The sequence below is a fragment of the Rhincodon typus genome, chromosome 30, assembly GCF_021869965.1.
Source record: "Rhincodon typus isolate 14 chromosome 30, sRhiTyp1.1, whole genome shotgun sequence".
NCBI lineage: Eukaryota > Metazoa > Chordata > Chondrichthyes > Orectolobiformes > Rhincodontidae > Rhincodon > Rhincodon typus.
In genome coordinates this window covers 22,782,958-22,806,991 of record NC_063361.1, presented here as the reverse complement: position 1 = coordinate 22,806,991, position 24,034 = coordinate 22,782,958, and the positions used below count along the sequence as shown (strand labels likewise).

The following is a 24,034-nucleotide window of genomic DNA, read 5'->3' as shown; positions in this document are numbered from 1 at the left end:
TCAACTGAACATGGCTGATTGAGAAAAGGTGAACTAACCTCCTATACAGATTGACCATCAGATACAGAGGTCCATCACAACCAGACAACAGAAGTAGAACAATGATAGCTACTACGGCAACAACAACCCATGGAAGTTGATCTTCATGACAAAATTCCATGTTAATACTCTGATAGTCTACTGTTTAAGGCCTCACACCCACTCTGGATCCAGCTGCTTAGAAGGCAGATAGGTTACTTTTAAATAGAACCACTGCCCATTATTGATGCATATTGCAGAGTACCCCCTCCCCTGGTCTGAAATCAGTAGCTTCTCACAAATTGAATCCACACATTGCAGTCCAAACACCAAAGGAGTTGGCACCTGTGAATGGTCTCAGTGTTGGGTTTCCAAGAATCCAGCCAGGTATATCTACAAGTAATTAATACTACAAGAGTATCATATAGATAGTATTTTGCTTTTCCACTTAAGTAACCAGCTGCAGCTCCCAGTCCCATGAGTATCTCACTTGTGTTACTCACTTGACCAAACAACAGTAAAAGTGTATCTGCCCTGAAGGATTTGGATTTCATTTTGAAAACAGTATATTTAATATAAGTGAATGGGGTCAAGTAGAGGTGATAATAGAGGAACAAGGAATTAGTTGGTTGAGAACCCCAGAGATTTGGATTTCATGAGGCTAGTTTTACAAAAGAACGTTGCTATCAGTGTACCATTGTACTCCAAATAATGAAATAATACACAGAGGTCTAATGACTATGGAAGAGATCTCAAGCTGCACCTAGTCAGCCATACAGTCAATATGGCTCCTAGTGAGGAATGGTAGGCCAAATGGCCTATTTCTACACTGTAACAGTTTGATTCTGAAAATGCTGGCAAACTGGCATATCAACTGGATGTTTATGTTTATATCTTTATGGGCCAGTCCATCGCTGTTCTTGCCTCTGCAACCCTTCCAAAATTCAGCTTATTATATCTTTCCAAGAATTGTTCAACACCATACCTACAGCTGGCAGAGCCAGGCCCCAGATGAACTCTGAATGCTGGTGCATGTTGGTATAGTTGTTATGTTTTTCAGTCCAGTGAGATTACTACCGAAATCCCTATAGATTGGCTGGTGCTGAGTAGCAATATACAACTATATATCATAGTAATGAATGTGATTATAATTGGATGAAGTTGTTTTGGTGTTCAGGAATTATGAAAAACATTATGAAAAACACAAAGGATTGTTTTCAATTCTGTAAATGGAGTGAAATTGAGAAGTTTAAAAATAGTTTGTGAAATAACTGCACTGTGGCCGATATCCCGTCACCAACTTGCCCTTCATTTATAGGTAGTAGGAACTGCAGATGCTGGAGAATCTGAGATACCAAGGTGTAGAGCTGGATGAACACAGCAGGCCAAGCAGCATCAGAGGAGCAGGAAAGCTGACGTTTCGGGCCTAGACCCTTCTTCAGAAATGGGGGAGGGGAAGTGGGTTCTGAAATAAATAGGGAGAGAGTGGGAGGCGGATAGAAGATGGATAGAGGAGAAGGTAGGTGGAGAGGAGACAGACAGGTCAAAGAGGCTGGGATGGAGCCAGAAAAGGTGAGTGTAGGTGGGTAGTTAGGGAGGGGATAGGTCAGTCCAGGGAGGACGGACAGGTCAAGGGGTCGGGATGAGGTTTGTAGGTAGGAGATGGGGGTGGGTCTTGAGGTGGGAGGAGGGTATAGGTGGGAGGAAGGACAGGTTAGGGAGGTGGGGATGCGGTAGGAAGAGGGGAGATTTTGAAGCTTGTGAAGCCCTGCAGTGCCACAACGATGCCACCTGAAGGTTGCAGGAACAGCACCTCATATTCCGCTTGGGAACCCTGCATCCCAATGGTATCAATGTGGACTTCACAAGCTTCAAAATCTCCCCTCCCTCTACCGCATCCCAAAACCAGCCCAGCTTGTCCCCGCCTCCCTAACCTGTCCTTCCTCCCACCTCTCCCCTCCTCCCACCTCAAGCCCCACTCCCATCTCCTACGTACTAGCCTCACTCCGCCCCCTTGACCTGTCCATCCTCCCTGGACTGACCTATCTCCCTACCTCCCCACCTACCTCATCTTTATTGGCTCCATCCCGGCCTCTTTGACCTGTCTGTCTCCTATCCACCTATCTTCTCCTCTATCCATCTTGTATCCACCTCCCCCTCTCTCCCTATTTATTTCAGAACTCCCTTCCTCTCCCCCATTTCTGAAGAAGGGTCTAGGCCCGAATGTCAGCTTTTCTGCTCCTCTGATGCTGCTTGGCCTGCTGTGTTCATCCAGCTCTACACCTTGTTATCTCTTGCCCTTCATTTACCTGTGCACAGTACACTGGCTCTGAGCAGCAGCCTGAAGTCAGGATACTCTCTGAATCCCTATCAGCCAGAGCTCCCTGACTGGCCCAGGTTAACAACCCCAATCAAGGATCCCATAGCCAATGAGATTCACTTGGTTGCAATCACTACAGTTTGGTGCTTTTTTTTAAAAAATGGATTTTCTCAATGGTTAGCTCGTAGTGCATTTGTACACTAATGTATTTGGTTAACATGGACATCTTTGAATGTGTATCTGGCATGAGACTGGCCATTACTAAACAGACAATACCTTCTCCCTTTTTATATCAGCATAAAATCTATTTTGACATCATCTTGATTTAAAAATAAAGACAGCCCCACCTACTCTCTGATTTGCAATCCACCTCATTCATTCTTTTTGACTCTATTTGTCTTGTCCAAAGTTTGTTTGTTGTCCAAAGTTCAGATAAAGAGGGGAAGTGATGCTCAGCACAATCAATTATTTTCCCAGGTGAAATTTAATGAACATGTAGAGTTGGGTTACATGTATAATTTCCAAAGGCTAATTTCAAGATATTCTCTTAGCTGGAGAATATTATGTGGTATGCATGATTTCAATTGAGAAGAGGAGAAGATTTACATTGTTTCTGAAGGAGGGTCACTGCATCCAAAATGGTAACTGTGATTTCTCTCCAGAGATGTTGCCAGACCTGCTGAGTTTTCCCAGCAATTTCTCTTTGTGATTTTGTTTCTTATTTCCAGCATCCATAGTTCTTTTGGATTTTTTTTGTTCATTGTATGTAATCTTTCTCACTTTTAAGATGTACGATGGCTGGAAGAAGAGAAAGACCATACTTAAGTACATAGTGTTTCATGAACCTAAGATGTTTGAAAGCACATATGTGTCAGTGGCGTAGCGTTGAAGTGTAAAGAATGTAAAGAATGTAATGTAAAGAATGCAGACACAAACTCATAGGGTCATCCAGCATGGAAACACGACCCTTTGGTTCAACCAATCCATACCAACCATGTTTCTAAACTAACCTGCCTGCATTTGGTCCATATCCCTCCAAACATTTCTTATTCATGTATTTATCTAAATGTCTTTTAAATATTGTAACTAGCCACATCCACCATTTTCTGTGGAAGTTCATTCTAAACACAAATCACTCCCTGTAAATAAAAATGCTCCTCCATGTCTTTTGAAATCTTCCTTCTCTCACCTTAAAATGCCCCCTAGTCTTGAAACCCCCACTCTAGGGAAAAGACACCTGCCATTTGCGTTATCTATACCCCTCATGATTTTATAAACTTCTATAGGGTCACCCCTCAACCTCCTACACTCCAGTGAAAAAAGTCCCAGCCTGTCCAGCCTCTCTTTATAACTCAAACCCTCCATTCCTAGGAACATCCTGGTAAATCTCTTCTGAACCCTCTCTAGCTTAATACCCTTCCTATAACAGGGAGACCAGAACAGGACATAGTATTCCAGAAGGGGCCTCATCAACGCTCTATGCAACTGCAACATAACATCCCAAATCCTATACTCAAAGGCTGAACAATGAAGGTAAGCATGCACACTGAGGTTCCATAAACATTAATAAGGCAATTAACCAATTTATTTTAGTAAAACCGATTCAAAGTAAATGCTGGTCAGAGAATCATGCCTGTATCATTTGAATATTGCCCATGGGATTTTACCTCTATTTCTGAGGATAGATAGATTGTGGGCTTAATGTATCATCTGAAAACTACTGAACTAAAAAAAAATCAGCGTAGATTAGGTGCTAATTTTTTGTTGCATGAACTTCTGACTCAGAGGCAAGAGAGTGCAGGAGCTTGCTTGAAATTCTGAGTCGAAGTTCTGTGCACTTCTTAAATTTTGTCATAGTAGGCATTCTCCATGTTGAATGTGAATAAATGTATGGATTTCACTAGGAATTAATGACATTCCTGCATAAATATTAATTAAGTAGTCTAAAATTAAAAAGTGATAATTATTTACTTACAATGAGATGCCTTGTACTAAAATAAAACCTTTACCTGGAGGTGTGGCTTGGCCAATAACTGCATTAGTTCTCTCATGTCATTGTTGTTCTGTACACTCTGCAGCTCTTCTGATATCTATGAGAAAACAATGATGACAAAGATGTGAAAATGACATATTTGTGTTTCACCTTAATACAACCCTTAGACGTATCTCAAGTGCTTGGCATAAAATTAATTAAAAATAAAGACAATCAATGCAGTGTAGGATAAGGATAAGGGGTAGCAGATTTAAAACAGAGATGAGAAAAATGACTTCTTAAAGGGTTGAGAATCTATGGAATTCACAACCCCAGAGGAAGGGAGGATGACGCGAGGATATCGAATTAATTTGAGGAGGGTATAGATTTTTAATTAGTAACGGATTAATGGGTTAAAGGGAATGGGTGGGAAAGTGGAGTTGCTGCCGAGATATCATCAGCCATAATTGTATTAAATGGTGAGCAGGCTCGAGGGGCTGAATTGCCTACTCCTACTCCTAGTTATGTTCATATGTCATGGTCAGCAGTCACCAAAAATGTTCAAGGATACCTTGAACTATGCAGAGCCAGGTTCTGACCCCATGCCGCTAAATGGCTGCTGAGGTTTCCTTACAGAGAACTTAATGGAACAATTCACATTTACTGTTCTGAAAACTCCCTGATTTACCAGACCATCTTTCTATAGTCGCCAGTTTAACAACATCCTTCCTAATTATGCCATAGTTTTGTTAATGCAACATGTAGCGTTTCAAGTTAATAGATGGTTACTGAGACCATGTTTCTTTCATTCTTTAGACAGTTCATAGCAAGAGCTACTACCAGAAGCAGAAGATGCCTGACACCCAAGACAAGAGTAATGGGCTGATGTGCCATTTCCTGAGGAATCAGTTTGATATTTTGACAGGCTTAATATTACTTTGTCCTCAAGATTGACATGAACTGTCCTAAAGCTGTGTTCTACAAAATGGGCCCAATAAGTAAGGAAATGGATATCAGTCTTGTGAAAGATGGAGTCCAGTATTTTAGGATGTTTACTTACTTTGGTTCTGATTTTGGAATAAATATAATCTTTGACAGGATTTTTATTAGTATTAAGGTAAAAAGGGAAAAATTGAGCAGCCTTCACCTTAGCAATGTATAGGAAGCTTGTAGAAAGCAATGTGAAAAAAGTGCAATCTGATAAGAAAACCACCTTATCTCACAATAAGACACTTCATGTTTTCCTTCTTGTCATGATAGCTGTCTAATCTGAGAGTACAGATGTTTGGCAAACATAAGAACCAAAATTCATAACACTGTTTAGACCTCCCAAATCATACTTATAACCATAACATTTTCTCCTTGGTTAGTGAGTTCTGCTTGTTTTTTTGCTTTCGCTTTCCATATTCCATTGATTTGGAGTCATTTAAGGGAATAGTTGCATAGTGGGTACGTTATTGGACTAATAATTCTGAGGCCTGGCCTAATGAACCAGAGACTTGAGGGTTTGAATCATATTATGGCTCCTGTGGAATTTAAATTCAGTTATTGTGTAAACACTAAAATCAATATTAGTAACCGTGAAGTTACCAGACTGTTGCAAAAACTCATTGTGCTCAATAATATCCTGATCTACATATGAAGCCGGTCCTTCAATAATATGGTTGGCTCTGAAATGACCGAACCAGCTCCACAGGTAAAAGTAGTGAATGCTGCTTTGCTCATTTCCCAAAAATGAATTTAAATATATGCAATAGCACAAGTCTTCATAGGAACAGAAATAAAACCTAACACAAACCCAACCAGTAATGTCACTGTTTGTTCTGTCTAAGTGTTACTCACAAATATGATTTATTCACAAGCTTTCCAAGTGTTTATGTTCCCAAATGAGTTACAAATGTTGACGAAACTTCTGAGAGTGCAAATTGTGACACTCCAGCTTCACTCTTCATACCCCTCAATTCTAGAAACATGTCTAATTACTGACTGCATTCATTTAATGCCCATTTCAATTGCCCAAATTTCAAAGAATGTTATGTAATTGAATTAGTCAGTGTATTTTTAGGATCCTGGGTAATTGGCATCACTGTAACTGTAATTTGTTCAATGGTAGTTTTAATAATAAACTTAAAGGTACACTTCCTGGTTACCTTTGTTTTTTAATTGTATTTAATTTAATCACATTCTTGATTTGATTTTTTTTAGGTACTAAAAGTTTATTACCAATATCAAAATAGTTATATGCCTACATATAATGAACATTCCAAAGGAAATATAAAGAAAGGGAAACAAATATTCAATTTATTAGGCAACTAAATGAAATAGCTCTCCTTTTCTAATTTATTACTGGCCTGGCTTACCCCGGACAATAAATAAAGATCGAGGGGAGGAAATAGATGCCTTTGAAATATAGATCCTGAGACATATACTTCAAATTATTATACAGACCATAGAAGACAAATAAAGAGGTGCTTGAAGTTGGACCAGCAAAAAGATTTCAAAAAAATGATATTCGGAAAAGAAACTGACAGCATGAGTTTGTAGACTTGCTCACTGAGCTGGAGTACAAAGAACAAAGAACAAAGAAAATTACAGCACAGGAACAGGGCCTTCGGCCCTCCAAGCCTGCGCCAATCCAGATCCTTTATGTAAACCTGTCACCTATTTTCCAAGGATCTGTATCCCTCTGCTCCCTGCCCATTCATGTATCTGTCTCGATACATCTTAAATGACACTATCGTGCCCGCCTCTATCACCTCTGTTGGCAACGCGTTCCAGGCACCTACCACCCTCTGCGTAAAGAACTTTCCATGCATATCTCCCTTAAACTTTTCCCCTCTCACCTTGAAATCGTGACCCCTAGTAATTCAGTCCCCCACTCTGGGAAAAAGCTTCTTGCTATCCACCCTGTCTATACCTCTCATGATTTTGTAGACCTCAATCAAGTCCCCCCTCAACCTCCGTCTTTCTAATGTAAATAATCCTAATCCAATCAACCTCTCTTCATAGCTAGCGCCTTCCATACCAGGCAACATCCTGGTGAACCTCCTCTGCACCCTCTCCAAAGCATCCACATCCTTTTGGTAATGTGGCGGCCAGAACTGTATGCAGTATTCCACATGTCCTATACAACTGTAACTTGACCTGCCAACTCTTGTACTCAATACCCCGTCCGATGAATGAAAGCATGCCGTATGCCTTCTTGACCACGCTATCGACCTGCATTGCCACCTTCAGGGTACAATGGACCTGAACACCCAGATCTCTCTGTGCATCAATTTTCCCCAGGGCTTTTCCATTTACCGTATAGTTCGCTCTTGAATTGGATCTTTCAAAAATGCATCACCTTGCATTTGCCTGGATTGAACTCCATCTGCCATTTCTCCGCCCAACTCTCCAATCTATCTATATTCTGCTGCATTCTCCGACAGTCCCCTTCACTATCTGCTACTCCACCAATCTTAGTGTCATCTGCAAACTTGCTAATCAGACCATCTATACCTTCCTCCAGATCATTTATGTGTATCACAAACAACAGTGGTCCCAACTCGGATCCCTGTGGAATACCACTGGTCACAGTTCTCCATTTTGAGAAACTCCCCTTCCACTACAACTCTGTCTCCTGTTGCCCAGCCAGTTCTCTATCCATCCAGCTAGTATACCCCGGACCCCATGCGACTTCACTTTCTCCATCAGCCTACCATGGGGAACCTTATCAAATACCTTACTGAAGTCCATGTATATGACATCTACAGCCCTTCCCTTATCTATCAATTTTGTCACTTCCTCAAAGAATTCTATCAAGTTGGTAAGACATGACCTTCCTTGCACAAAACCATGCTGCCTATCACTAATAAGCCCATTTTCTTCCAAATGTAAATAGATCCTATCCCTCAGTATCTTCTCCAGCAGCTTCCCGACCACTGACATCAGGCTTACCGGCCTATAATTACCTGGATTATCCTTGCTACCCTTCTTAAACAAGGGGACAATATTAGCAATTCTCCAGTCCTCCGGGACCTCACCCGTGCTCAAGGATGCTGCAAGGATATCTTTTAAGGCCCCAGCTATTTCCTCTCTCGCTTCCCTCAGTAACCTGGGATAGATCCCATCCAGACCTGGGGACTTGTCCACCCTAATGCCTTTTAGAATACCCAACACTTCCCCCCTCCTTATGCCAACTTGACCTAGGAGTGTTTGGTTTCAAATGTTTTGTCACCCTGCTCAGTAACATTGTCAGTGCGTCTCTGGTGAAGTGTTGGATTTCTGTCCTGCTTGTTATTTATATGCCTTGGTTTGCTGGGGTGGTTGGCAGTATGTCCGGTTCTGTTTTTCAGTGGTTTGTGTATTGGGTCTAGTTCAATGTGTTTGTTAATGGAGTTCCAGTTGGAATGCCAAGCCTCCACGAATTCCCTGACATGTCTCTGTTTAGCTTGTGCTATTATGGATGCATTGTCCCAGTCGAATTCGTGTCCCCTTTGTCCGTGTGTATTGAGACCAGTGAGAATTGGTCGTGTCTCTTGGTGGCCAGTTGGTGTTTGTGTATCCTTATTGTCAGTTTTCTTCCAGTTTGGCCTATGTAATATTTTTCACAGTGCTTGCATGGTATTTTGTATATTACGTTAGTTTTATTGGTTGTGGGTATGGGATCCTTTACATTCGTCAGTAGCTGTCGCAGCTTGGTTGTTGGTTTGTGGATTACCCTGATACCTAGGGGTCTGAGTAATATTGTGCTCATCTCTAATATGTCTCTGATGTACGGTAGAGTGACTAGTGTGTGTGGCTGTGTTGTATCTTCTAATTGTGGTCTGTCACAGAGATAACAGAGGATTGTGCTTTTTGGGTATCCATTCCTTTTAAAAACTGCGTATAAGTGCACCTGTTCTGCTTTGCGCAATTCCGGGTTGCTGCGGTGTGTTTTGGCCTGTTTCAATAATGTCCTGATGCAGCTCCGTTTATGGGTGTTGGGGTGGTTGCTGGAGTAATTAAATATCTCTTCTGTACGTGTGGTCTTACTGTATACGCTGGTCTGGAGTTGCCCATTGTTCTTACGTTCTACCATTATGTCTAGGAAGGGTAATTGGCTATTGTTCTCCTCTTCTTTTGTGAATTTTATTATGGTGAGGATGCTTATGTATCAGTGGGTTTCTTCTAGTCTTGTGCATTTGATAATCACGAGGGTGTCATCTACATTGCGGACCCAGAGTTTGGGTTGTATAGTGAGGAGCGCTGTTCATTCTAACCTTTGCATTACGGCTTCTGCAATCAGTCCTGATACTGGGGATCCCATTTGGTGTTTTGTTGATTTGTTTGAATGTATGGTCGTTGAAAGTGAAGTCGGTTGTGAGGCACAGATCCAGCAGTTTCAGGGTGCTGTCCTTGTTGATGCTGTTGGTGTTGTGGGGTGCCTGCCTTCCCTGATTCATCCAGCTGTGTGGCAATTGTGTCTTTGTACAGGTCAATGTTTATGGATGTAAATACTGCTGTTACATCGAAGGATATCATTATCTTGTCCTGCTTCTATTCTGGTGTCCTTGATGAAGTTGAGGAATTCTTGGAAGGACTGGATGGAGTGGGTAGTGTTGTCAACTAAGTATTTCAGTTTCCGTTGCGGTTCTTTGGTTCTGATCCAAGAGAAATGAGTTTTCTTTCTTATCCTTCCTAGCTACCCTGAAAAATATATGTTGGTGTGCCTGGTAGTAAGACAATGGGTCTAAGGGGGACGCCTGGCTTGTGCATCTTGAGGAGTCTCAATAACAAATGGGACAGAACACCAATGCTTCACCAGAGGCTCACTGATGACGTTACCTAGCAGGGTGATGAAACGTCTGCAACCAAACACATTGGCTCAGCGAGCAAGTCTATAACATCATCCACAACCCGAGCTACGAATCTTCTCAAAAACTTTAAAATGACAGCATTTTGGCCATTTGATCAGAGTTAAAAAGGTACACAGACATCTTCTAGTATTGACCAACAGAAAGATATGTTGACTTAGGCAAAGTTACATGATGGACTTCAGAGAGTAGTTGAAGACAAACTACAATAGATGTACAAGTGTGGTGCAAGACAGACAGGATATGATATATCAAGATATGAGATCACTTGGCAGGAGTAAGTACAAGCAGATGGACAAACTGCCCAATAAAAATAACTGCTAACCTTGCATTATTTAGTTCTCTACAAACAATGGAATGAAACCTTGGATCAATGAAATCAATGCTTTCAGTCATAAAGCATTTCACTCAACTTGTCATTTATTGAATAATTTAATTACTCTCACTTGCCAGAAGTGCTCTCCGTATTCTTTTCAGAATATTCTCCTTTCCTCTTACTTTCTTCTTATTCAAAGTTCTGATCCAAGAGAAATGAGTTTTCTTTCTTATCCTTCCTAGCTACCCTGAAAATTATATTATCTAAGTGATGATTCAGCTGTGTTCTCAATCTGTCTCAAATTTGATTTCAAATCCCTACACATTCACTGTTCACTCAGTTTCTCCCTGAATTAATGGACTCCTACCATTGTTAAATTATTTAGGGCAGATGAAATTTCATTTAAAAGGAATTTTATTAGCACTGTATAAGTTGCTACAAATATGATCAATGAGGCTTTCAAATATGTTCACCATGCTTTAATGAATATTAAGAAACTAGACTTTATACTTTCCTAACTGGTATTAGATTGAGGAGAATGACTGACCAAGGGTAGCTTAATTTTGCCCTTATGTCTTTAGCATTACTAACAATACAATGTATTTACTTAGTCTGCTATTAATGGTGTCACATGGCACTTACCTTGGGTAAATAGAGTGCAGATTAGTATACTCTGACAATATAAAAGAATTATCCTTTTGAATCCAAAGTGGAGAGGAGATGTTGCGATGGTAACATCATTGGACTAGTAACCCAAAGGCTAATCTTGAGACATTGGTTCAATTCCCATCATAGAAGATGGTGGAATTTGAATTCAATGAAAAGTCTGGAATTAAAAGCTAGACTAATGACTGTTGTTATAAAAACCCATCTTGTTCACCTATGCCCTTAGGGAAGGAAATCTTGTGCCTGCATGTGACCACAGATCGACAGCAATGTGGTTAACTCTTAAATGCCCTCTGAAATGGCCTAGAGATGTAAAGAAGGGCAACTAGGCCCTTGCTAGTAATACCCACATCTCATACCACAATACAGATAAAGAAAATCCCTTCAACTGGTGTAAGAATTGAACCCATACCATTGGCACTACTAAACAGCTGTCCAGCCAACTGAGCTAATCAACCTTTGTAGAGTTTGCACATTCTCCCTGTGCCTGTGAGGGTTTCCTTCGTGTGCTTCGGTTCTTCCCACAGTACAAAGATGTGCAGATTAGGTGGATTGGCCATGCTAAACTGCCCATAGTGTCCAGGGATGTGCAGGCTAGGTGGGTTAGCCATGGGAAATGCAGGGTTACAGGGATAGGGTGGAGAGGTGGGTCTAGATGGGATGCTCTTCGAAGGGTTGGCGTGGACCAGATTGGCCGAATGGCCTGTTCCCACACTGCAGGGATCCAATTATTTATGATTTTAACCCCGAGAGTAATAAATTTGCAATGCAATCATATGAACAGTATAATGCTGATTACTAATGGATTTCCGTTGTTGACTTATTGTAGCTACTTACATCCTCAGCTAAAGCTGCTGCGCTATGTAGCGCAGGAGTTGGTCCTTGTCTAACAAACTGCTGCAGTTTCTGATGAATCTGTAATGGAAGCAGAGATTATTTACTCAACTTTACTCCAACAGCTGTGATTAAGTAAACTGTAAATGAAACAGCCAGGCTTCAGGGGTCAATTTTCCTCTGGATGCTCAGGTATGAAATTGGCATCCTGTGGCATTTGGTGAAGAAACAAATAATATTGTCAAGGTATGCAAAAAAAACTTGGAACTGAATCAGATTAAAAATCAGGTAACAACAGAAGCCATTAAATCTAATGGTTACTGTTTATTGATTTACAAAAATTGCCATCAATATTACGCTTTAATTCAACGTTGCATGAAATAAATACCAAGCTTATTGATGTGATCACCATCTATATTCAAATATTAAATATTAATAACCTCTCCCTGAAGCCAGGGTTAGCAGGGATGTTTTATTTTACAGTACAACATCATTAAGGTTCAGCACTATGTCTGCAATACCCAATATGAAATACTATACCTTCATGAGTGAATTGAAACTATGTTCGCTGAAGACTTCTGTCAAGAAACCGATTTCTGCTGTGAGGTTGGCATCTGGCCGTAGCTGTGCTGTCAGAAGAGCCAATATTTCATGCAATCCTGCACAGAAAACACCACATTGATATCCATGGACTGTTGTAGAAATCACTGTAATACAGAGGGGATGCCTGGCGTTTTAGCCTTGATTTCTTGAATGTTGGACATTATTTCAAATGTTTTGTTATTTAGCAGACTGAGTAAAGAACTTAAACCCATTGCATTTCCCTGCAGTCCTAGGGATATATACTTGCATTTTTACCCTAAAACGTTAGCTCAACATAGGATATTGCATGTCAGACATATTTTGGCTTTAAACACTCATGAACCACAATTTTTATGGTTTCACCCATGTTCACCAATTCTCTTCTTCCAGATTTTGTGTGGTTAGTCATGGGGAACTGAAGAAAATCACTGTCAGTGAAGGGCATTTCTTAAGCCATCCAGCAGAGAAAACTAATTATCCTTCTTTTTAGTTCTAGACCATTCCTGGACACCGTTCAACAGCAAATTCTCATCATCCTGTTATGAAGATGCTTCATGTTTACTGTATCTTGGAGAAATTGAAGGCTTGTGGAAAACATGATTTGTTTAAAGTTTTGTGGAAATACAGCAACCGTTTTATTAACCGGCTGCCTATGGGACCAGGAGTGTACCGGTTGATGAAGTATTCCAGTGATCAAGAGGTCCACATAATCAGTGTAAAAACACACATTAAACCATAGGAATGTAATGCAAATGGTAAACACATCAAACTTATAATTAATTTTGTGATGATTATAATGAAGTCAGCCAGGTGGACCTCATAGAATAGGAGTTCCCTGATTGGGGCTGTTAACCTGATCCATTCAGGGACCCCTGGCTGACAGATATAAACAGGAGGGTCAGAGATTCTGTTCACTCTGAGAGCTGGCTCTGAGGAAGCTGGATTAGTGTCAAAGACTTTCCACTTGTAATTAAAGGGTGATTGGTGATGGGATACTGGCCTCTGTGGAGTTATTTCAATTTTCAGCATAAATCACTTAAACAATAGCTTAACTAAAACTTACTGACAGAACTTTCTCGGTTGCACCCTCAACTGACTACATGGACATCATGGAGATCTCAATAATACAGTTTACTTTCAGTGCTTCAGGGTATAATTTTTTCTGGTTTGAGGGAGCTGATTCGTCAGCTGCCAGTTAAAACAAAATTGCTTTACCTGGAATTGGTTTCTTTAAATAGGTAATTGAAAAGTCTATGAGGACATTGGAGTTTTTTTGTTAACCAGGCTTCCAAGAAATCACATGACTGGTGGTAACTACTTGTTCTGTTGTTATACCTTGCCTGGACTGGATGGACTGTGATTTGGAATCTGGAATTAATTGGGGGAACAAGCAGCAGGGTGGCCCAGCTGATCTCTTCTATTTCTGAAAATGTTGTGATCATTTGGAACTTATTCTTTCCTTTGAAAGAGAGATTGAAGGAATTTTTCAACATTGTGTTTCCTGAGCAGACACCAGAGACAGCCGTATGACTAGTGACTTGACCACATATGCCAGAACATCAGAGTGGCAGACCTTGGAATATTCTACACTTCCATCTCTTTTATCTTCTAGAATAACCCAAATGGCCGGAAAGTTTATTCTTAAAGTGAACTTCTGCAGTGAAAAAAATCAATGCTTCCTCTTTTCCAGAAGAATGTTTGTATGTTTTGGGTTAATTAGTGGATCAGATGCTTATACTTCTAATTGTATGCTAACTGGTTATTGCAGCCTCATCGAATGGTTTTTGTTTTGATAAAATGCCAATAATTGTGTTTCTTAAATAACCCATTGATGGATCTTTTTTATTTAGCTTGACATAGATATTTAATTCGCCATCATGGTAACAAGGTAAACTATTGTTTCTTTTTTCATGTTGTGAGATGTAGGTGACAGTGTACTCCTCCAGCCTCAGTCGTAACAATCCCAAGACACAGAGGTCATTGGCACCCATTGGCATACTATAATCTATAGAAAATGATGCTGAGTCTTGGCTTGGCTGGGAAAGCTGTGACTCCACATATAGAGGGTTTCTGTCCCTGTGGTGTCAACAACATTGCAAAGGGTAGGTGGAAGTTTTACCTCTTTGAATTCCAAACAAGACTTCCCAAAATCATGGCAACCCAGATGAAATGAGCTTTGGCTTTCCCAATGGATTCTGTTGGAATTATACCAGGAGCTCAGTGAAACCCATAAGAAAACTTTGGTGCTTTGTGCAATACTTCAGCAATGTTATGAATAGGAAATGTAAAGCATCATCTCTAGAAGTATTTTATAGCATTGTGTCAGCTGGACACAAACATTGACATCAGGATTCTTTTAGAAAGTAACATGGAAATTTGTAACAATTAAGAGATAACTGAGGTGCACTTAAGTGTTCATGTTTCTTTAGGGCTCTTCTGGCATGGTGATAGTGTCTGTATCTCTGAAACAGAAGGCCCTTATTCAAGTCCTACCTGCTCACGAGTGTGTCAAACATATCTGAATGGGTTGATTAAAAATATCTACGTCAGAAAGCCAAAGGTGTAGTGCTATTGTCATTAGATTAGTAATCCAAAATAGCAGATAAGTATCTGGGGCTCAGGGTTTGAATCCCACCAAGGCAGATAGCAGAATTTGAATTCAATAAAAATATGGGATTAAAAGTCTAATCATGACCACAAAATCATTGTTAATTGTCATCAAAACCCATCTGGCTTGTTTATGTACTTTAGGAAAGGAAACTGCCATCTTTACCTGGTCCGGTCTACATGTGACTCCAGACCCACAGCAATATGGATGACTTTTAAACGGCCTAACAAGACATTCAGATGTGCGAACCACTAGAAAGCAGAAAAGGTATAAAACCAGATAGACAATCTGACATCAACTAAGGCACCAGAAAAGACAATGACAGAAACAGCCCTGTTGACTATGCAACATCCTCCTTACTAAAGTCTGGGGCTAGGCCAAAATTGGGACAGCGGTCTCACTGACTGCTCAAGCAACAGTGTGACATAGTCATACTGATGGAATGATACCTTACAGATAATGACCCAGACACCGTCATCACAATTCCTGGGTACGCTCTGTTCCAATGGCAGGACACACCCAGCAGAAGTGGCGGCACACTGTTGGGAGAGAACTGCCTTTGGAGTCCTCAATATTGAATTTTAATCCCATGAAGTCTCACGGCATCAAATCAAACATGAGCTAGGAAACTTTCTGCTGATTACCATGTACTGCCCGACCTCAGCTAATAACTCTGTGCTCATCCATGTTGAATACCATTTGAAGAAAGCACTGAGGGTGGCAAGAGTGCAGAATATATTCCAGGTGGGATCCTTAAATGTTCACTAACAGTGGCTCAACAGCACCACTACTGACTGAGCTGCTCGAGTCCCAAAGGACATAGTTGCCAGACTGGGTCTGAAGAAGGTCATAAGTGAACCAACCAGAGTGAAGAACATACTTGAACTCATCCTCACTAATCTGTCTGCCACAGACGCACCTATCAATAATAGTATCAGTAAGAGTGACCACTGCGCAGTTCTTATGAAGGTGACATCCCATCTTCACATTGAGAAGACCCACCATCGTGTTGTGTGGCAAATGGACTGCAGCAGCTCAAGAAAAGAGTGCACCAGTACCTTCTCAATGGCTACTAGGGATGGGCAATAAGTGCTGACTCAGCCAGCAATGTCCTTTCCCGAGAATGAATGTAAAAAAATGTTTGAACTCCCCAAATAATACTCTCAATTAATGACAATCCCATAGAAGAGATTATTTCTTTTTAGAGCAAAACAATACAATCAGTAAGGTGCTCTTTTTACATGCAGGTGTATTTCTAAATCAAAAACAGATGTTTTTAAGTTATATGAATGGCCCCTTTTAGATTTTACAATTCTATAGTTTCCTGTATGGTGGTCTGTTGCAAGTCTCCAGCAACTGTTTTATTCATTATGCTGTCTAATTTACATTGAATACAATGATAGACACTTACCATCTAGCAGCACAAAAAGAAATCATTTGGCTTATCAAGTCTGAATATGTTCTTTTGAAGAGCTATTTGTTTAAGTACATCCTATTCTTGCCCATATTCCTGCAGGTGCCTTCTTCAAGTAGCTATCCAATTCTCTTTTGAAAAGCTACTATTAAATCTGTTCCTACCACACAACGTATTTCAAGTCCTAATTCATAGCATCCCTACAGTGCGGAAACAGGCCATTCTGCCCATCGAGTCAATACCGACTCTCTGAAAAGCATCCCTCCCAGACCCACCACATCCCTGTATTTCCCATGGCCAATCTACCTGACCTGCACATCTTTGGACTGTGGGAGGAAACTGGAGCACCCAGAGGAAACACAAGCACAGGGAGAGTGTGCAAACACCACACAGATAGATGCCCACAGGTGGATTCAAACACTGATCCTTGTTGCTGTGAGGCAGCAACGCTAGCCACCTGAGCCACTGTGCTGCCCCACCATCAAGAACATCAACAAGAGTGGGAGTTGAACCCATGCGTGCACAGCACAATATATTAGCAGTCTGAGACCTTAACCTCTCGGCTACATCGTCACAACAATTCATTGTTGTGTAAAATAATATTTCATCATATCACCTCTTTTGCAAATCAACTTAAAACTGTGCCCTCTGGTTTTCAATATTTTAGCCAGTGGAAATGGTTTCTCTTTATTTCTTGCGTACAAACCCTTCACAATTTTATAGGCTTCAATCATATCTCCTCTGCTCCTTCTTTGCTCTAAGAGGAACAATTAACTAACAAGAATTGCACAATGGATCTATTCCAGTGTCTTCATTCTTAAACCCTTTAACTGAAGGAATTCATGTTGCATTTCCCATCAAATTGTTACCCTTCATTATAAAAATCTGAATATTAATCTTTTGCTACTAACTACTAAAGAGTTTGAGATAATACTCCATAAATATATGAAAACTAGTATCTTCAGTGTTAACATTTTCTCTGCACTGATTGAAACTTTTAAAACCGGGTCGTACCTTCCAGTGTTGAACCCAACATTTATCTCTCAACCAAGAACAATAAAACAAATTATCTAGCCATTTACTTTAAAGTGGTTTGTCAGATCTTTATGTACATGAATTATCTTTACCTACAATCGAACAGAGTTGACACATCATTCACTGTTAAATGCTTTCAGATGTTCTGAGAAAATAAAAGGTACTTTATGAATATGAGCTGTATGTTAATTCCAGTTCAGTTACACAAGCTGTTGGTGATGTTACATTTTCTTTTGTAACTTTCTCAAATTTATGTGGAGTTCACAATCCAAAAATGAGTAATGCAATCCAATGTATTAGATAGACCTTAAATCACCCTTTGAATCAAAGAGTGTAGTCCACACGTCATAGTATCCATTTAAAGCATTTCTTTGAAAGATGAACTTCTTGCAAATTTATTGCTGAATTGTTTGCTTCTGTAATCATACTTATAAATATATTAGAGCAACAAACCTACATTTATTTAGATCTTTTCACCAGATTCCTATATCTCAGGCACTACACAACCAATGAAGTAGTTTTAAGGTACAGTCATGGTTGTATAGTTGGCAACCAGCAAGGTCCCACAAACAGAATTAAGGGCAGTAATTTTGTAAATAAACCAATCACTCAAACTATTTGGTGATGTCAATTGAAGAAGAAATATTGGCAACATAAATCCCCTGCTTCTCGTCAGGTGGTGTCATGGAGCCTGTACATTCTTCAGCTATGCTGGTTTGGGCCTTAGTTTAACAATTCATCTAAAGGCACCATCTTGTGCTCATCTATATTGTTTGCTCAAGAGTCTGAAGTTGGACTTATAAGGTAGCAACAACAAGCTCTGTTTTAATACACTTGGTCTTGTGTTGCTAAGGAATATCTGCAAATTGTGCTGTCGGGTTAAAAAAAATCAACTTTCATTTAAGAACATAACTAGCAATACAAATATCTAACTACAACATCATCTTTCCATGAGGCTGTGAGATAGCAAAGTCATGTCATCACTTCCTGTGATGAGGTAGACTCTGTTTCATTCATCACCCAGTAACCAATTATACTACAGCATTTGTCGTCATGACTTTCTGACACAATAAGAATGCCCACACTGAAACAAGACTGACATGAAGTATTTGTGGAAAGGTAAGAACTTGAAGTTCATAGTCGAATTCTATTACTCAAATTGTTTTTTGATACTTATACGCAGCAGTATTTTAGACTGAATCCAACCATGCCAACAGACTTGTGATCCTTCAGTGTTTACATTGAGTGCCTACTTTGAGAAATTTGGTGAATTGTCTGACAAATATTGACATGTCTTTTGGTTAAAGCTGGTTTGTGTCTTATACTCAATTATTTATCCATTTGGTGAGTGACAATGCACACATTTCAAGCCAGTGGAACTCAGTAATTGGGACAGTTTATTTTGGGTAAACACGCGGAGCGGGAATTGGATGGTGTAAAGCGTGTAAGCTACCATGGTATAGCAAAATGTGACACTTCATCTTCAGTAGAATTTGTAATTTAGAAATAGACACATTAGGTTGCCAAACAGCATTCATTTTCCTTGAGTGTTTCAGTTGCATTCATAATGATCTTTGTTACTATCCAGCTGAGATCAACCACTCGAATAGAATCCAAACAAATATCACTCAGAGATGGGGGAGCAGAAATTGGAAATCCTATCACAAAATCAAGATTAGATCTTAATAAAATTAAAATTGAAAATAGACTTTAGCTATTAATTTAAACTCTCAAGGCCAAATACTTTCTATAAAGTGTTCAGGCAAAGCTGCATTTCTGTATCAAGCGTAATTTTAGAATTTATTTACAAATTAACACCTTCTGACACTGAAATATTAATTCTTTCTGCTGAATATTCTCCTTTTGAAATTACAAACATTCTATTTTACAAGAGTTAATATTTCATGTTTCTAAAAGTTGAAAATTTGGGACTTCTCCTCGCATTCAATTAGATCCTATTTATACAGCTGTAAACATAGTAGAAAAATGCATTAATCACTTGGGACGATTGTAGTCATTGTCTTTTGACCTCTACTCTTGTACTTCATTAATTGGCTGATTTAATTACTCTCATCTGACAACTCGTTGAGGACAAAAGTCCTAAGGAGGTTTTTGTAAATCTGAAGTTAAAGTTTGTCTTTTAGCATCTCCGAATTGAGATTTTAATTTAACCTTAAACTTGTGTTTTAATCTATGGCATGACCTTTTAACTTTGTAAAGTACACAGTTCTTTCCATCTATGATGGTTTGATTTCTCCACAGGCATTACATTATCTGTTAGCCCTGCCTGTTGTATTATGGTCAGTGATAGCAGACTCAGGTCTGTGGGGTAATGCCCCACAACTGACCTCAGTATGTACTAATTCTTGAGGAATTGTTGCATTATCTTTGCATTGCTGTCTCCCTGGAAAGATACTTCAAACTTCAATGCTACCTATAGTTTGACTAAAAACAGACTATTTAGCCAATTATCTCACTTTTGTATATGGGATCTTGCTGTGCACGGATGGACTTTAATAATAAAGATTGCATTTCAGAAGTAATCCATCAGTTGCAATACACATTGGGATATCATGATATATACATTTAAATCCTTCAAAACAATATTTTGACTCTGTCTTAACTGCTCAGTGGATAAGTCAGTGAGGTCAAAATGTTAATATGGAGGTGTCAAAATTGTCCTTGGGCTGAAAAAGATTCTTTACGATTGCAATTATCCAGTGGTGCCAAGCTGGAAGTGTGGGAATTCTGAATGAGGACCACATTAATCTTGCCTATATTGCTCAATGGTCAATTAATCAATCAATAGCTACATATAATTATGATTTTACATTGCGAGTAAAGCTGTTGATGATGGTCTGGTACTGGCGATCAAACTGATATTAGTGGAAAGATAAATTGGACAGTTTTAATGACAGACATTCAACTAACAATTCAACTAATTACCTTCCAGAACTCAACTGAAAATTAACCCCAGCATCCAGATGAAGTTAGCAAGAAAGTTGCTAATGTGTCAATACTACCGTCAGAAGAAGAAAAAGTAGGAATGTTTCCTTGTTCATAAGATACCAATTCTGCCGCTCCCAGCAGGATGGCACCACTAGACACACATTCCCCTCCCCTGTCAGTCTTTCCCAGAGATCGTTCCTTCTGGGACACCTTGGCCCACTCCTCCACTCCCAACACGTCTCCACAACCCATGTCACCTTCCCATGCAATCGCAGAAGGTGCGACACCTGCCCGTTTACTTCCTTCCTCCTCACTATCCACAGCTCCAGACAGACCTTCCAGGTGAAACAGTGATTTATGTACACCTCATTCAGTCTAGTCTACTGTATTCATTGTTCACAATGTGGTCTCCCCTACATTGGGAAGATGAAGTGCAGACTGAGCGACTGCTTTGCACAACTCCTACGTTCTGTCAGCAAAAGTGACCCTGAACTTCCAGTTGCTTGCCACTTCAACACACCACCATGTTCCCTTACCAACATCTCTCTATCAACTGCCCCAATATTACTTGGATTCCCTTTGTGCCCAGGGCTTAGATAGGGCAGAATTTGTTCAGGGTTTCTTGAAGCAATATCTAAATAGTCCAACTGTGGAAGGTACTGTACTAGATCTTGCCTTGGGGAAATGTGCCTGGCCAGATGATCAAAGTTTCAGTAGTGGAGTGTTTTGAGAATAGTGATCATAATTCTATAAGCTTTAAAGTGGTAATGATTAAGGATAAAACTGGTCCTTGGGTGAAAGCGCTAAATTGGAAAAGGCTCATGAAAATAGTATTGGGCAGGAACTGGAGAAATTAGATTGGGGGAGGCTGTTTAAGGGTAAATTGACATCTGATATGTGGGAGTCTTCTAAAGGCCAGTTGATCAGAGTTCAAGACCAGCATGTTCCTGTGAGGATGAAAGATGAGAATGACAAGATTTGGAAACCTTGGATGACAAGAAATATCGAAAGTTTAGTCAAAGAGGAAAAAGAAGCATAAGTAAGGTTTAGGAAATTGAAATCAGACAAGGCCATGAGGAATATAAAGGAAGCAGGAAATAACTTAAACAAGGAATTAAGAGGGCTGAAAGAGGCCATGGAATGTCCTTGGCAAGAAGGATTAAAGAGAATCTAAAGGCATTTTATAGATATATGTTAGGGGCAAGAGGTAACTAGGGAAAAGGTAGGTCCACTCAAGGACAAAAGAGTGAATTTATGTGGAGGCAGAGGAAGTAGGTGAGATCCTTAATGAATAGTTTGCATTGGTATTTACCAAGAAGAAGGAAATGGATGATGGTAAGATTAGGGAGGCGTGTGTTGATATTCTAGGGCATGTTGAAATAAGAAGGAGGAGATATAGGGTTTCTTGAAAAACATTAAGGTCGGTAAGTTCCCAGAATTTTAGGAGATCTATCCCGGGATACTGAGGGAGGCAAGTGAGGAGATTTCTGGGGCCTTGAAATGTGCCTTTTTATCCTCTTCAGCCACAGCAGAAATTCTGGAAGAGTGGACAATAGACAATGTTGTTCCTTTTATTTAAGAAAAACAACAGGGATAATCCAGGAAATTATAGTCCAGTGACCCTTACAATCAGTGGTAGGGAAATTATTAGAGAAGATTCCTAGCGATAGGATTTACCTGCATTTGGGAAAAAAAAAGAACTAGATTTAGATTTTTATTGTCACATGTATTCAAGTATAAAAGAACAGGAATACAGTGAAAAGTGTATAATATCACCAAACAAGGTGCCATCTTAGGTACAAGTACCTAGGTATAGAATCATAAGAACAAGGTAGGAAGAAAGAACAAAGTTATAAGTTAAACATTACAGTGGAAAAGTAAAGAAATAAAGCTAAAAGTCAAGTCTTTTGAAAGTGCTTAGGCATGTTGGGACCACACTTCTTACAGGGACTCAATCTCCTCCCCTTTGTTATACTTTCGCCGCACAGTCAATTTCAGGAATCCCCACATCGGGCCTACATGCTGCTGCCAAAGCACTCCTGTCGATCTACATGGAGTATCAACTGGGGCCTACCGCACTATCACTGCTGACTGATGCGATAATCAGCATGGCTTTGGGTGGGGGAGGTCTTGTTTCTCAAATCTGAGTTTTTGAGGAAGTAATGTAGACGATTGATGAGTGTAGGGTATTGGATGTTGTCTGCATGAACATCACTAAAGCATTTGACAAGGTCCTCATGGTAAGTTGGTCCAGAAGATTATGTCAAATGAGATCCATAGTGAGTTGGTAAGTTGAGTATAAAATTGACTTGGCCATTGAAAACAGAGGGTAGCTGTGGAGGGGTGTTTTACTGACTGGGGGTTTGTGACCAGTGGCATTCCTCAAGGATCAGTACTGGAACCTCTGTTGTTTGAAATGTATATTAATAATTTAGATCAAAATGTAAGTAGTCTGATTCGTAAGTCTGCAGATGACGTGAAAATTGTGGAATTGTAGATATGGAGGAAGGCTGTCAACAGATATAGCAGATAAATTGGAAAGTTGGGCAGAGAAATGACAGATGGAGTTTAATCCAGAGAAGTGTGAGGTGATGCATGTTGGGAGATCAAATGCAAGGGGAATGTATATAATAAATGGCTAAAATTTTAACTTCCATTTTAAAAAAATCTGTTTTACGGATTAAGGGAGAAACTTAGATTCCTCTCTTCATTGAAATTTGAAATTTCAATTTTTCACATAAGGAAATCATCCCATTGTACCTGCTGCTGTTAACAGAACTGGCATGGTGTCTACGCTGAATCCAAAGGACAAGTGTTTCACTTTTTCAGGATGTTATTTTTTTCATTCGATGGACCCCCTGCAGAAGAGGATACAGATCATAAGAAAATACATTAAAAACCATAAACTGCAAAAAATTGTTATAAAAATTCACTGAATGTAGCAGATTAATTTTTATTCTGTAGAATTTCTGACTGTCAAGTTCACAATAATATGTACCTGGCTATGTGAAGGAGAACTTCTAAGAAAGGGTCACCGGGACCTGAAATGCTAACTCTGATTTCTCTTCACCAATGCTGCCAGACCTGCTGAGCTTTTCCAGCAACTTCTGTTTTTGTTCCTGAGCTCAAAGCTCCAGGTTCCTACGACTTTATGCCTAAGGAGAGGTGTGCATAATACAGTTGATCAGCAATTTGTAAATCGTTAAAACACATGCCAATAGCAGGTGGTAAGGAGGGGATAGATTCCCAGTCAACCATGTTGCCTCCTCTACTATCTCATGCCATATCTCCAAACTATAGGTGCAATGTGTGTAAAACATGTGTTACCATGGCAACCTGGACTTCCTGTGACACATCTTACCACCATATGTCTGGCTAGTTAGAGATGAAACTAAAACTTAAGGTAACAAAATGCAACAGGGAATGGAAATCAAAGATTATGACTATCCGTGGCAGATTGACCTAAAAGTTATTCTAAAAATT

General features: G+C 39.8%; 1 protein-coding gene across 1 annotated transcript in view; it reads right to left on the bottom strand.

The window, feature by feature from the left end:
- The window catches only part of mpp3a (MAGUK p55 scaffold protein 3a), a 69,895-nt gene extending 46,496 nt beyond the window's left edge, over positions 1 to 23,399 (bottom strand). The window contains exons 1-4 of the mRNA XM_020532898.2: positions 23,312 to 23,399; positions 12,504 to 12,622; positions 11,967 to 12,044; positions 4,348 to 4,428 (exon numbers count right to left, since the gene is read on the bottom strand). Coding sequence (XP_020388487.1) covers positions 4,348 to 4,428; positions 11,967 to 12,044; positions 12,504 to 12,622; positions 23,312 to 23,336 — 303 coding nt within the window. The 5' untranslated portion in view covers positions 23,337 to 23,399. The remainder of the gene's footprint in view (positions 1 to 4,347; positions 4,429 to 11,966; positions 12,045 to 12,503; positions 12,623 to 23,311) is intronic.
- Positions 23,400 to 24,034: the final 635 nt, after the last annotated feature.